General features: G+C 40.2%; 2 protein-coding genes across 7 annotated transcripts in view; both read left to right on the top strand.

The window, feature by feature from the left end:
- The window catches only part of mast4 (microtubule associated serine/threonine kinase family member 4), a 101423-nt gene extending 92664 nt beyond the window's left edge, over positions 1-8759 (top strand). For all 6 annotated transcript variants that reach the window (XM_053485370.1, XM_053485371.1, XM_053485368.1 and 3 more), the window contains 5 exons: positions 148-374; positions 461-583; positions 1941-2077; positions 2171-2355; positions 2454-8759. In XM_053485370.1, the coding sequence (XP_053341345.1) occupies positions 148-374; positions 461-583; positions 1941-2077; positions 2171-2355; positions 2454-5962 (4181 nt within the window). In that variant the 3' untranslated portion in view covers positions 5963-8759. The remainder of the gene's footprint in view (positions 1-147; positions 375-460; positions 584-1940; positions 2078-2170; positions 2356-2453) is intronic.
- The window catches only part of srek1 (splicing regulatory glutamine/lysine-rich protein 1), a 206026-nt gene that overhangs the window by 138266 nt on the left and 51533 nt on the right, over positions 1-16227 (top strand). The gene's annotated exons all lie outside the window — the stretch shown is intronic.

Here is a 16227-nt window from a genome sequence, read left to right as displayed (position 1 = left end):
ATGTGGTACAACCATTAGTTAAAACCCTTTTTGTCATTGTTAATAGAATAAGGAACAAAATGATTACATACTGTAGTAAGAGACACATTTTTGGATCTGAGTATTAATTACAGTTTGTTCACCTACACACTTGTGTTCTTTTCGCAGATGTTTTCGCAGTATCCCCGCTGGCTAGTCCAATGTCTCCACACTCACTATCATCAAACCCCTCCTCCAGAGACTCCTCCCCTAGCCGAGACTCCTCCCTGTCCGCTGCGAGCTCGCGCCAGCCAATCATCATCCACAGTTCAGGGAAGAAGTTCGGCTTCACGCTCCGAGCCATCCGAGTCTACGCTTGCGACGGTGACGTCTATACTGTCTATCATATGGTCTGGGTAAGGGCTTGTTAAGCTTATTAGAGATTACTCATTTTTATTATACATATAATATATTTCCTTTTAAATGCAATTTTGCTTGGCAGAATGTGGAAGACAACGGACCTGCTCATAAGGCTGGGCTCAAAGCTGGAGACTTGATCACTCATGTAAATGGGGAAACTGTTCACGGCCTGGTCCACACTGAGGTGGTAGAGCTGTTGCTCAAGGTGAGAAGACTGTCCTTACTACAATGTCACATTAAAGAGTAATGGTAGGTCAATCCAACTTGCCTCATAATTAAAGATCCATAGACTCCTGTAATACTGTAACACGGCGGTAGTCACACACAAGTGATAATCACCATGCCTCCTCTTTGTCCGCAGTTCAACCACACCCCCTCTCATACCACAATGTACTTGGTGTTACCAACTACAACACCTTATGATCCAACGGCCAAAAAACCCACAAACTAGTTGTTGAAGAATATGCGTTTCCCATCCTTCTCCAAGGTCCCCTTCATCTCCAAAGTTACTCAGGATTATCACTCAGGATGCTCTGACCATTATAAAACTATTCCACAGGGCTTTAGTCATGGGTACTGAGTTCTGTGGAGCTAGAAAGTTAGCAGGTGTGAAATTAATGTCCATGCTGCAGAAATGTGATCCACTTTATATTTTATAAACCAAAATGCTGCACGTGTACACTATGAAAATTGCTGCTACAGGATTTCGTGTATACTAAGGCTTGGGCCTCATAGCTCTAGAGCAGGCATCACTTAATGGCGGACTACGGTCCAGACCCGGATCGAATAAAAGCTCTATCCGGAAACTAATGCTTTTATGATAAATAAGGATAATACACATTGGTACCTAGGCATTTGAATGTACCGCCTTATTCATTTTTACCTTAAGAACTGAAATTTAGCATGAGGCATTTTTGGCATACGTGCATAGGAACCCGAGCTAACTGAACGCCGGCTAAGTCGCACGTCCGCAAGCTATTTAAATCTTGTTTGCATTAGTGGAAAGCCCCTGGGAAAGTGAATTTAACTTTTTTTTTTTTTTTTGCATTTCGTGCAAGATTTAGTGAAGGCATAGCACCATGGGTTTTAAGAATGTTAGCAAGGCCGGTAGCATGAAGAAAAGGAAGCCACTTCCAGTTTCATAAAAAAAAAAAAAAAAGCAGCCGATGTTAAGAGGGATCATAATCCTTTTACATTCGATTACAGCCCGGTGACATGCAAATGAATGTTCACTTAAAGTTGCATGGATTTTGGGGCAACATTTAAACAAAACATTTACTGATGGGACATTTATGTAAAGGAATGCTTGAACGCAGTTGCTCAGACTTTACTTGAGGGTAAACAAAAAGGCGAGCTGTGTTAAGAATCAGCAACAAAAAAGACAAAAATGTTAAACATGTAAAGATCTGAATCTTAACACAAACATAAAGTTTAGAAATCAACTGGAAAAAAAGTTTATTGACCTGGCCTCATTAAATTTATATCCTGCTCTAGAGTGTCTGTCATTCTATAACTAGATGCTAGTATAAAAGCAGTAACATAAAACTGTGTGTTTGTTTTAGAGTGGAAGCAAGGTTGCCATATCCACTACCCCTTTTGAGAATACTTCGATTAAAACGGGTCCAGCTAGAAGGAACAGTTATCGAAGCAAAATGATAAGGAGAACCAAGAAGCCCAAGAAGGAGAAGACACAAGAAAGGTACAGCTTCTTTTTTTCAAAATGAATTTTTATTTAGATGTACTCCTAAAATAATCCAAAAACAATTTTAATTTCAACAATTTGCCTTACTAGACGACGGTCAGTATTCAGGCGCTTCGCCATGCAGCCTTCTCCACTGCTCCACACCAGTCGCAGCTTTACCTCCTTAAACCGATCACTGTCATCTGGAGAGAGTCTGCCAGGATCCCCCACGCACAGCCTGTCTCCTCACTCCCCTACTGCCTCCTTCCGGCCCGCGCCAGACTTCAATCAATCAGGTCAGAGGGTCCACATGTTATAAAGATGTTTTGTTTTTCTCCTTCTTTTTTTTATTTTTTCATTTAAAAAGAAATGCTGTTTTTCTTTTTATTCCCAGGTGGCACATCCTCTCAGAGCAGTTCCCCCAGCTCAAGTGCACCAAATTCCCCTGCTGGCTCTGGCCACGTCCGTCCTAACACTCTACATGGTTTGGGCCCCAAATTGCCCGGGCAGCGGCTTCGCCAGAGCCGCCGGAAATCAGCAGGAAGCATCCCGCTGTCCCCGCTGGCTAGAACACCTTCCCCAACTCCTCAGCCCACCTCCCCACAGCGATCTCCTTCCCCCTTGCTCAGTCACTCAGTGGGAAGCTCCAAAACTACTCAGACGTTCTCAGCCAAGATGCACTCGCCCCCTACAATTGTCAGGCACATGGTGCGCCCTAAATGTGCCGAACCCCCTCGCTCCCCACTTCTTAAGAGGGTTCAGTCAGAGGAAAAGCTTTCGCCATCCTATGCAGGGGACAAAAAGCACCTTTGCTCACGGAAGCACAGTCTGGAGGTGACCCAAGAGGAAGATCAGTCTGGGGTTGCATCCGGAGGTGAGCACACACTTCAGTGTGTGGAAGAGATCGGTTGTGAAATTCCCGCCATCACCCGAGTAAGACCTGCCGAGCAGGGCTGCCTGAAACGGGCTGTGACTCGTAAGGTGGGTCGCCAGGAAATGGTCGAGGATCTTGATAAGGAGAAACTGAAGGTCAAAGTGGTAGCAAAAAGACAGGACTGGCATGAGAGAAGGGAATCTCTGCAAAAGCAAGATGCTATCCAAGAGGCTGAATCTACACCGCAAAGCACCGCTGGGTGTTCCTCTGTTGAAAACAAAGCCGCCGGTTCTACAGTAAAAGATGTTCTGTATAAAAAACTGAACACAAGAGCATGTGAAAGCATTGACCCCATGAGCAGCACTACAGACTCTACCTCAATATTAAATGAAGGAATAAGATCATCCCCTACCCAGTCAGACCGACAGCTGGCCTGGCAGATTAAAGAGGGCAGCAAACCAGACAGACATGATTTCAAAGCTCCCAATATGGAATTTGCTCGAAAAAGGCAGTCCTTTGAAGAGCGTGAGGACTGTATGTGTCGAATAAACCCTGGTGTTCATGAAAGCCTTCACTTTAATACCACTAGGTCCAAAAGTCTCCAGCTGGATTCTACAAGTTCTGGAATCAACACGGATTCCTTGAGCCCTAAGCTATTCGGCAGCCGAGGAGAGAGTGCGGTGGAAAAGCTTCAGATTATCTCATCCACAGAAGGGTCCATGAGAAAGACTTCGTCCGAGTATAAATTAGAGGCACGACTCGTGTCCTCCCTAAAACCACTAAAGGGCACACTGGACATAGGACTGCTCTCTGGACCCAGGATTTCCAAAACTGATACCTGTCTCTCAAAAATAGCCAACAGTCAAGCTGATAGTGGTCTGGCCATAGCTGTGCAAAATCTGAGTGAAAAACAGCAACAGATCCCTACAAATAAACAGGCACAGACTGCTGCAGAGATGGAAAGTATTGGTGCTTTGAGCAGCAAAAATGCAGGAAAAGAAGAACCCCCATGCGGTAGAGACAGTGTTGTTGGTTCACTTAGCCATGAAGGGACTTATGACAAAAATAAGCAGGCAGAAGGAATCAAATTACAAGCCATATCCAGTAAAATGGAGCCAACAGATTTGTCAACAGGTGGAAAACCAGAGACTAAATTGAAAACAGTTCAGGAGATGAGGCCTTCTCGACACAGTACTCATTTTGTTTGTGGGAAAACGCCCTCGATAAGGGAGGTCAGCAATGAAGACCAAGATGACGAGATGGAAAATCCAGAGGAAAAACCTAGCATGCAAAACAACACTGTAGACACAAACACACCAGTGATCCATGACCAGGTCAGCAAGCAAATCCCGTCTGTACCTTTAGATCTCTGTAGTGTCGGTAAAGATAAAAATGTAAGAGAGATCCTTGTCAGTCCACACAACGTAGCGCGGGCTGTTGTAAACAACAGCCAAATAACCATGGAGAAAAATGGAGACTTAAAAACACTGGGCTTAAATGTGGTTTCTAAGGAGGTTTATCAATCCAAAACCGTTAAAGACTGTGCCTCAGAATCTCGGAGCTCAACAGCAGTTTTGGTGCAGGTTTTGCCTCAGAAACCAGACAGAACGTTTAGTGCACAAAATTCAAGTAGGCCCGTTGTGAGTAATGAGAAGAAACCTGAAAGCACATCTCAAACCATACATAAGATTTCAGAGAAGATGCATGAACAGGCCACATCGAGTAGCACACCAGTGTTAAGTGCGAAACCAGAACATGCTCTCTCCCAGAGTTTAATCAAAGTTCCACAGAGTCAAACAATAACCTCAGCGTCAACCACATCTTCACCAGATATCAGGTTGCCTCCAGATCCACCTCTTCAAACCAAACCAGATAAAGACAATGCATCTCCAAAAGGTGCTCCTCTCAAGACAACTTCTGCTGTGGTTCTCCAGTCACCGCAGAATGTACACGAAAGCCCACAACCATCTGTTGAAATCAAATCAGACAGCACCGGAGTTAAACAAAATCAGCAAACGACATCGACAACACTAATCGATTTTGTCTTAGGAAACATACGGAAAAGCTCAGATCCTGCCTCAAAAGATGCTGACATTGTGAAAATACAAAGCGCTGCGGTGGAAAGTGGCAAAAAGTGTAATTCTCAAAGTCAGGGGCCTTGTAGAGGCAAAATACTGGACAAGGATACAAAAATTTGCATGATTCCAGAAGGGTCCAGCAATGAGTCCAAAACTATATTATCTAAAGATAAAATGCCTCAAAAAACAGCAGGTTTAAAAGACGATGCAAAATGCGTTATGTCAAACGAGACTCTCGACAGCGCTAAGTGCGTTCTAGCTTCTACGCAAATGTTTTCCAGCAGCAAGGGAAGTCAGGATCCTGGCACAAAAGGTGGAGAAACAATGAGCAATACTGTGCAAGTTCAGTCAGAAACCATGCTTGAAGAAACGTTGAAAGTCAAGAGTCCTCTAGAATCAGCCAGTCAGAAGATCTCCAAGTCGGTACTTGATGTTTGCAAGAAGGAGATTATTACTGTGACAAAGAAACAACCACAACCTGCATCCACAACTGGAAAACAAGGCTCATCAAGCTCCAAGAATAAAGCCAAGTCAGAACCTGCTTCTGTTACACACCAGAGTGGGAAAGCCGCTGAAGAAAGAGGAAAACAAGAAAGCAAAGCACCAGTGCAGATAATCAAAGACAATGTTGATATTAAACCAAAGGAGCAAAGAGAGTCCGCAGTTCTCACATCAAAAACTCAACCACAGAGAGAGAACTTTCCTCAAACAGGCCCTCAGGTTGGTCCTGTATCTGTACCTACTGTAAAGGTTCACGCACCAAGCGGATCTCCTACAGGCAAAGGGGCCACAGCCGAGACCTTGACATCATTAGACTCCTTACAGAAAGTCAACCGTAAAGACTCACAGAAATCGACGGCTCCGGCAAAGGACGGCGTAACACCGGAAAAAGATTCACCCCGCACCAAGCAGTCCAAAGATCTGCCCCGCGGTTCAAATAATAAAAAGTGACAGCGGTGATATTAATCACCTTTTCTAAGAAAGGCTGCAAGGCAATCTTTTATTTAAATTTTTTTTCCTGAAGTTTTCATGCATTGTATTATAGCACCTTCCATTCTGAGGACCGATGAAGCTGTTACTTTAGTGTTTCGTGTGGAGGACGAGAGCAATGTGTGGAGTGCTAGTGTCGTATGCTAGTCCGTAGTATGTTTCCGAAAAAAGAAAAAAAAAATCCTTGGTTTGAATGTACCTGAATTTGCTGCTGAATGTCATTTTGTAGTTTCTTGCATCACGAGAAAAGCGGTCATGAGTGTGTATAGAAAATAATGCGTGCAATCCGTTTGACGTCAAGTGACCCGATCGATGCCTTGGAGTCGGAAATGAACTGTGCCAATTTCGATTGTACCAAACAAGGACTCCGCGTGTTGTTTCGGAGTCGCTGGAATCATTTCGAGTCATAAAAATTTATCTGCTTTTCTCAGTTCGCAAGAAGGTCCGTTGTATTGGAACGATGGTTTTTGTTTCGACATTAAAAAGCCAGAAGAAAAGTATTTGTAGCAATGGTGCTGGTCTCCCAGCACACACTCTTCATGTAGAAAAAAAACATACTCTCACACACTGTCAAAACATTGTTTGGTTTTGTTTTCTTTGGTCGTTATTCTTGTTCTCGTTCGCTTTGACCTAGTTAAAGGCAAAGTTTGTTTTGGGCCGAGGGAACGCGTGTCTATCCCGTGCTTCTCACCTAGAACTATTTTATAATGGAATCATCTTAGGGTTCTGGTTTCGTATCTAGTGGAAGGGGCCTTAGAGTATTTTTTTGGGCTGTCCAGCTTGCTGTTCTTAGCAGGTTGTGTCGAAATTCACATTCCTTTCACATGCATTGACTAAATACTCATTTTTATGCAACGTACTGTACATAAAGCAATGTTAATTGTACAAACTCCGGTCGGTGGGATCGGGATTCTGAATATGAGCGTTGCGTGTTTTATATGTATATATTTTGTTATGTCACATACGTATGTTTGTAAACTGTAACTGTTCGTCGCTGAGCTGAATTTTTCACGACGCCATTTAAAATAAGCTAGAAAGGAGCAGAAAATAGGATCTTGGCCTCTGATGTGATCTACGTATACTTGAAGTTACAAAGGCACTAAAAGGAGTGATTGCACTCAAAGGCGGTTGTGTTTTAAGCAAAAGTTGCTAAAAAAGCCTGGCATGTCATCTGATTGTTAATGATTTAAATAAAAATACAGGACAGAGGAATGTTAACTAGTGCAAATGCTCTGTAAAAAAAAAAGAATGTGAATGTTGAAATAAAGAAAAAAGTTTGGAACCTTTCCCATGAAAAAAAAAAAACCTTTTCATGCAAGGATTGTAGGGCTGTTTTTTTTCTTTTCTTTTTTTTTTCTATTTGGTCGACTGCTCACCTTGATCATTAATATTGAGAGATTAAACGGTGGCCATATTTACAGTATGATCGGTCAGGATAAAATTCTATTGAACAGTCAGGACTTTCAACTTTTGTTCATGTGTCTTGTTTCTTGTCCATTAGTTGCTCGGTCAAGTCAAGTACATTGTATAATACTTATAAAAGTGGGACATGTAATAATGATAATAATAAATAATAATCATAATAATAATAATAAATAATCTAGTGTTTTTGCACTGTCGTTTAGCCGTACCTTTAAACCCATGACTGAAACATGCTGTCAAATCCGTTTGTTTAAAATGTAACGGTAATGTGTGTGTGTGTGTGTTGTCTCCGAGTCGCCCCAAGTCATTCTCGTAACACTTTCACATACGCAGTTATGACGCGTAACATTACATAAGATGCTATTCGATCGTTTTTTTGTGTATGTGATCCGTGCTCTGAAATGACTACAGTACTTTAGTCCTTTATGTCATATAAACTTAACTGACGAGATATTTTAGTGCCGTTAAAAAAAATCGTCTAATCTATTTATATTAAAGTAATATTCTAGTTATCTGTAGATCACAAAGCCTATACGACGCTTAGGACCTGAATGTGAATATGACTCGAAGGAGTCGCAAACTCATAACTATTCATGTTTAGAAAAAAAAAAAAAGAACGGATTTGAAAAATTTTAAGCGTTGTTAGCAAGTCCTTGAAGCTTTGCAGCTGTAGCGTATGTAGCGCGAGAAACGGGGGGAAAAACGCACCTTATCGTTAATGTAATTTCTAAAAAACGAGATACAAAGATAAATTATGAAGGACAAGGCCGTTAAAGGGATGTGAATGTTTAACGGGGCAAGACTACATACATTTATTCGATAGATTGTCTTTCGGTCCCCATGCCTTTTTAATTCAAACGACAGATGTAAAATCCTTAACTAAGCACATTTCTTTGTTTACAGTGAATTCCTGGATGTATATTTTGAATATTGTGTTAATAATTTGCCAAATCTGTGTTCCACATCACAGGACATCGCAATCGTACTGTTTGCATGGCGTCCTTCTCCAGCAGGTTGTGCAGTTTTAAGATTTGTCAGTCTACGGTATAGTCAATCTAGTCATCGTGAACCTGTCGGGTCTTAAGCGTCCGGCATAATTTTCGGAGCGTTTCTTTTTTTCCGTCATCCATTCTGTGAAGCTAGTGTTTGTGTAAACGGCCCTGCTTCGCCGTCTTCATCGTCATCTGTCTTTAGAATCTGTGCAATAAGAAATGTGGTTTTGAGTTTTGTATTTCACCCGATGGAAGCTCTATGGATGTCATAGATGTTGTATTCTATACAAATATTTATACTTCTAAAAATTGTATAATTCTGAAAATAAACTGGCATGACATTACGCTTTTGTCTCCCTAGATGTGCGTCATTACTACATACATTACACAATGTTTTACACAAGGAAATACAAAAATGCAGTTTTTATATTATAATTTCATTTATTAAGAGGAAATAAACTGTTCAAACCTGCCTGGCCCTATATGAAAAAGTAATTGCCCCCTAAACCTAATAAATTCAAATCAAATTTAAATTCGGTGCAAATATGCATGAAAAAAATAACTATGTTTGCCATAACTGACTTTGTGTAATATAAAGATTTTGGTTGATGATCTCGGGAATTTAATTGTGACAAATATGCAAAAAAAAAAAAAAAAGATTGCGAGGTGAAAATTCAGCAATGTTTCCTTGCATTAAATTTGGGATTATATTAAATATCAATACACAATACTGTGTAAATAATGTAGTAGGTGCCGATCAGTGCTATTTTTAATTTTTTTTTTTAAACAGGACTTATACGTTCTACATTTTCCACACATAGAACTCAAATCTGTTCTAATGATTAAAATGTAAAACAATATATAGAAATCTGTCAAATAAAACAATGACTTATTAATGAAAAAACAAGAAAGGGTGGTACAATGAAGCAAAGTAGTTGTTTCCACACCAAAGTAGTAAAACATATGAGATTTAAATGTGTGGGGTTTAAATAGTTCTAGTTGAAATAAAAAATATATCCATCCATCCATTATCTACAGTGCTTATTCTGTACAGTGTCGCTGGGGTCCTGGAGCCTGTTCCGAAGGGCCCTGGGCATTAGACGAGGTTACATCCTGTATGGGGTGCCAATCCATTACAGGGCATACAAACAAAACACACACTTACTCACACACTGCAGGTGATTTAGAAATGCCTACTCTGCATGTCTTTGGACTGTGGGAGGAGCCCAGAGTACCCGGAGGAAACCCACCAAGCACGGAGAGAACACGCAAACTCCGTGCACACAGACCCTAGGTGGGAATCGAACCTGAACCCTGGAGGTGCAAGAGACCATGCTAACCACTAAGCCACCGTGCTGCCTTGTATCTTTTTAGAACAATTTTTTGAAAGCGAAAATTTAATATTGGGGTTTCTGTATGTTTACTACGGTAACAAAGCAACAACCGTGTTTTGTTTATTGGGTTTATTAGTAGAACCATTTTGGAATTAGTTTAAAAACATGTTCCAGAGTAAAACATTTGCAAAAGATAACTTCACAATAACGTGAGTAATTTTCCAAGAGAGAAAGCATTATATAAGCAAACTAGAAAGATACACTATTGCCAAAAGTATTGGCTCGTCAGCTATCACATGCATACATGAACTTGAGTAACATCCCATTCTTAATTCAAAGGGTTTAATATGATGTTGGCTCCGCCCCCTTTGCAGCTATAACAACTTCAACTCTTGTGGGAAGACTTTCACTGGAACTTAACTGGCCTGCACAAGAAGCTCGAAGTCTCCGCTAAAATTCTTCTCAAAGGTGTCAAGTCCAGGGGGTCATGAAGGAGGTGGTATGATGTTGTTTTTTAGGAGTTGGGCTCGGCCCCTGACTTCCAGTAAAAGAGACTCTTAATGCTTCAGCAAACCAAGACATTTTAGACAATTTTGTGCTCCTAACTTTGTGAAAAAGATGTGAAAAGAAAGTGCTGATGTTCATTAAACTCTAGAATAATAGCACACCTTATACATTATATTGGAATTAGATATAAGTACATTATGAGATTTTGGACAGTAAGATGTACGTATAAGTTTATGTTACACAGTGAGTTTATGACGTACACCAATCCACACACCAGTGGCAGCTCGATACATGTCATGTCCAAATTAGGACATGGACAATCTATACTTTTATAATTTATACATCACAGTTTAAACTTTAATTTTGTACATTCTGTTCCTGTGCAATTTATATTTCTTGTTAATTCTATGTTATTGTGTAACTTTAATTTTTTGGCTAATTTTTTTTTTTTATTTCTACAAATGATATCTTTTATTTTAATTGTATTTTCTACTGTAATATTTTCATTTGTAGTGATTTTTTTTTTTGTTCTTTTAAGTCACGGACAGGCATATAATGCTTTACCTGCTTATCATACTGTGTATGGTTGTACATGTGACAAATAAAATTTGAAATTGAATTAGGACAAATTTCCGAACCATTCTATAAACATAAATGTAAAAACTGGCATTTTAGCATTCTCTTAACATTGTTAATGAACGTTCTGTGATTGGTAAAACACATATACTAACCTATCTAAAATATTTTATCATTTCAAGTTAATCTTTTCACAATTTTGGCGGGAAAGAAAACCCACCTTACTTCACTAACATTCTGTTATGATATTCTACACAGTAAAATTTTTAGTGCAACATTTTCCACCTGGACGAATATAAGCACCATTTGGTTTTAATTCAACACTGGGAATTTTGTTGTGTATAGTGTGATCATTTATGGTTGTTATGTTTCCAATGCCCAATGGGAATAGAAATTGCTTGGCTCAGTATATGGATCCAAAAAAGCAGAACCTGTATTTCACAATTTCTGTTTCCATAGTGTTTAAAAACCAACATAATGATCCTTTATTACTTAGAAATAAAAACAAAACTGCAAAATTTATCCATGTCTGGTCAAGATGATCTCCAGGAGATCATCTCCAGGATGATCTCCTGACATTCAAACAGTGGTGAGGGGCAGTGGTGGCTCAGTGTGTTAAGGCTCTGAGTTACGGATCGGAAGATCTGCGGTTCGAGCCCCAGCTCCGCCAGGTTGCCGCTGTTGGGCCCTTGAGCAAGGCCCTTAACCCTGTCTGCTCCAGGGGCGCCGTAAAAAAAAATGGCTGACCCTGCGCTCTGACCCCTGCCTACTAACAAGAAGCTGAGATATGTGAAGAATAAAGAATTTCACTGTGCAGTAATGTATGTGTGACGAATAAAGGCTTAACTTAACTTAAACCAAGCATCAGAATGAAGCAGCAAGGTGATTTAACTGATTGTGAACGTGGCATGAAGTTGGTCCCAGTCATGTTGGTCTTAAGGCTTCCGAAACTACTGACCTACTGGGACTTTTACACACAACCATCTCATGAGTTACCAGAGAATGGTCTGAAAAAAGTGAAACCATCCAGTGAGGGCAGTTCTCTGGGTGAAAATGCCTCGTTGTTGAAGCCAGACATTAGAGGAGAACAGCCGGACTGGTTTGAGCTGATAGAAAGAAACAGTAACTCAAATAACATCTCATTATGATGAAAAGCATCCCTGAAAAGACAACATGTTGATACTTAAACCAAATGGCCTACAGCAGCAGAAGACCACACCGGGTGCCGTTCCTGTCAGCCAAGAAAAGGCTACAATTTGCATGTCCTCATCAAAGTTGCACAATGGAAGACTGGAAAAATATAGCCACAAAAGCTAGAATCATCTTAAACTTGTTTCTTGAACATGACAATGGGTTTACTATGCTCAAACAGCCTCCACAGTCACCAGATCTCAATCCAATAAAGCAACTTTGGGATGTGGTGGAAACGGCAGAGTAACATCACAATTGTGTCAAAATTTCTAAGGCATGTTTCTGACACCTTATGAATTCTTTACCATGAAGAATTGTGGCTGTTCTGAAGGCTAAAAAGGGATCATACCCAGTACTAGCAAGGTGTACCTAAAGAAGTGGCTGGTGAGTATATGTTTTATCTTGTGAGGACCAAATATACTTACAAAGACAGGAGGTTTTGACCTTGCAAGGACGTTCAGCAGGTCTGAATAGCTAGCTATCTTTAGAAAACAAGACCTAAACTTAGAAGCTTAAGCTTACTGTTAAGCATTACTTCTTCACCTTTGAAGAGTCATCTAAAGTCACACTATGGAGTAAATCTCAATTCCAGTGCAGATATTCAGGGTGGGAGAAAATTTACTAGGCAATATTTAATGGCTATGGAACTTTTAGTATCACTGAAGCACCACCCCATGGTGCACCACACCATGTTGCTCTTGCTGTAGGTTTAGACCAGCATTTCCCAGGACATTGGCTAAGACGATGTGAACCTCATGATTGGCCTCCAAGAAGTCCAGATCTTACTGTGTGACTCTTTTTCCTGTGGGGCTACGCAAAGGACGAGGTGTACAGGACAAAGCCTCACGCACTAGAGGACTTGAATGCATGGATTCAGGAGGTTCTCAGCAATATCCCAAACGACTTCCTTCAGAAGGCTATACAGTCCATCCCTGGCTGTTTGAGGGAAATTATTGGTGCCTATGTTGAAATGTAAAGATTTGCTTTAACTTTCCTATGTAATAAAGTACATATACAATTAGTTTAAATAAATTCGTATTTGAAATATGGACTTTATTACCAAATGCTTTAATGCTTAGTTACTTTCCAGTCTTCCTGTAGAATACTCTTCACATTGTGCTTTGATGAGAAATAACTGCACAGCAACTTTTGTCCAAGCTGTTCACGAAAAGTCACTGGGATAAAATGCAGAACCTGAAACTGAACTCATTCCCATTAAAAAAAAATCAAGCGGCTTCCCTAGGTCTGCCTCATTTTGGTTCACCAGACAAAAAAAGGAAGCTTATGCGGATGTTTTACCGCTGAATTTTAGGGCTAGAGGAAACACTTCTTGTGTCACTTCCTGAAATAAAATGGTTAGGAGTAATTTAACGAGCTTGTGATTCAGACTGGATGAAGAATGTGAATGGGAGACATAATGGCTGATTTCATTACACACACACACACACACACACATGCACAGACAGTGCACCAGGTCTGACGAAGAACCCTAACTCTAACCCTGGAAATGATGTGTGCGTTTGTGTGTGGGACGCCTCATGTCTTGCTCTGCTGTAGACCAGTCTACCATCAGGGGGCATGATCACTTCACTTTTACGATCACTTCCTCTTTACAGGCTGTGGGCAGAGAGAGACTCTTAGTCTCACGTTCCTTTGAGCTGACAGATAGACCTTTTGCATATGAATGAAGAGAAACTTTTCAGGGGGTCAGGAAGAAAAGTGTGTTTCAGCGAATGTAACTCAGGATTTAACAGCTTCATGTATTATACACATGATGATGGAGTTTAATGGCTCAGTGTGACACACTGTAAATGTATTACTTCACTGAATGTAAAAAGGGCTTCATATTGCACGTATGTTTGTGCATGATTCACTCTCTCTTTCGTTCTTTATACTTCATTCTCTTACTGTATGTTTGTTCCCTACAGAGGGATCTCAGGGGACTTGGGGAACAAGGTGGGGTACAAAGCAATACATGCAGACGGGATGCAGAATTTCAATCAAAAGCCAATATGTCATGATGAGCCTATGAAAGAAGTTAAAGTGAAGTGATCAGTGTAGTGTACATACTTCCTGTGCAGCAAAGGCTGTGTGTGGGAAGCTGTTGGTTAAATAATGTATACCTGTACTATGATAATGAGCGGTCATCGTGTACCGAAGTAAAATTAAAACTGGTAAAGACTGAGGCTGATGGTGTTATTTAGAATTTTTCTGATGATCTTTCGCCATCTTTGTACTTCTAAATTATTATTATTATTACAACAGAACTATAATTACAGAACTATAAAGAGATGTAGATAATAAAATATCATATACTGTACTGTAAGTAGCCCCTGATTTGCGAACGTGTTCCAATCTGGGAGCACGTTCGTAAGTCGGATTTGTTCTTAAGTCTGACAAAGTGAATCTTATGCGCCTTTGACAGGAATATACAATGTAAAGCATACCAATCCACACAACTAAATCTGTCCCCTTTCCCCACACTGCTATCATGAGGCCAAAAACTGTGACTGTGATCATGTGACCAAAAAAAGTAACTTGGTCTCGCATCATGCATGTTATTTCGCTAGCTTATTTGATAGACAATAGCTCAGATTGTTTTTGCTCTAGGTTTTAAAAAAAAAAGTCACTTTGCCAAAGGTGTTCTAATGTAATGATGGCTGATCTAATTGGGAAGCTCAATCTAGTACTACATTTAGCCTGCAGATTAGAACCTAACACTTTTAAACAGTTCTTCTGTCATCATACTGAGTCTTTCTGAAGGCATCTGGGTAACACAATAGCAGTTAGACACACTACACTGCTTTCCATTATGAGTATTCGCTGCAATTGGGTTAGGAACTCAAGTTTTCCACTGTAACTGTTAAACCTGTGTTGAGATTTACTTTTATTTTCTTCTTCCTTGTTATCATTTCTCCATAATAGATGATCAGGAACAGATGCAGCTATTCCCGCTCTTGCTGTAAAACAAACAGCCACAGTCACGATATCTGTTTAGAGTCTTCTAAGTAGTTCAGTGTAGCAGCATCCCACCTTTTTTCGTGACTCAGGAAACATGACCACTCGACATCTAGGCGCCCACGTACGCTGCAGTCGTGATCACGCTGCTACACTCCAGCCCACTAATACCTACCATATTAGTAATTATTCTCTCTCGCTTTCTCTCTCTCTCTTTTCTCTCTCCTCATTAAATGAAGTGCGAGAGAAAATGTGATCTATTTATGTACAAGTGGTATATTTTCCTGGGATAATTTCGAGCCGGATCCTCAACAACGCTCTTCTCTTAATTCAAACCTGATGAACAATGATGACCTCATTTATAAAACTGTAATCCACTTTTGGCTCGGTATAAAGAAAAACACTGTTTCCTCTTCTACTAATCCACAAACAATGTGGCATGATGAAGCAGATTTACTGTTCCCACCTTGAAGTTGATTATTTTCCCACAATGGCATGTTTTATTTCTTTTATCATGCTCAACTAATTAACATCATGATATACTCTTTTTTTCTCTCTTAAAATTAATATATCATATAATATGAATATAATATTATTATAAAAATCTAGTTTGAATGACTGTCATTGTCACTGCTGTTATAAAAAGTTAGTTAAGCAATATCGCATGAAAGGGAGTGCTGTTGTACTGAATATCAGCACGGCTGTGATGTGGTTGCCACAGCTGTGCTGATATTCAGCACAACTTCTAGTGTGGTATTGCATTTGGGCAACAAACACCATTTATTATGAACAGATTCATTCTTACAGTATGTATGTAGCTAAAATGGATGTTTCTATGATTTTCCTTTATATTTTCACTTTGGAATATCAGATAACTTCCGGGTTCGAGGTTTGACCCCCAAATAGCGTAAAATGCAAAGCTAGTGTGCTATGTACTGTAGGCTGTAGAGTCCCTTGTTCCACACACCAAGTTAGTGCCCTTGATCACGGGCTGAAGAGGGATTCGGGACTCAACCTTGTGTTCGAAACTAGTTAGCTTTGTAGCTCGATAATCGTGAACAAACCAGCATGGACGGTTCAGAGGCGATTCAGAACGACGAGGGAACACAAAGGTTTTTTTTAAATGGCATAACATAAAATCAGATTCGTACAGAACTACTTTCAATTTAAACCACTCATTGCTCTGATGCTCTATGATTACAAATCGTGGAATGCCTCTAGTCCAATCAGATTATTTGATCAGAAC

This window comes from Clarias gariepinus, chromosome 24, assembly GCF_024256425.1.
Source record: "Clarias gariepinus isolate MV-2021 ecotype Netherlands chromosome 24, CGAR_prim_01v2, whole genome shotgun sequence".
Taxonomy (NCBI): Eukaryota; Metazoa; Chordata; class Actinopteri; order Siluriformes; family Clariidae; genus Clarias; species Clarias gariepinus.
This window is presented reverse-complemented; position numbering and strand designations above follow the sequence as displayed.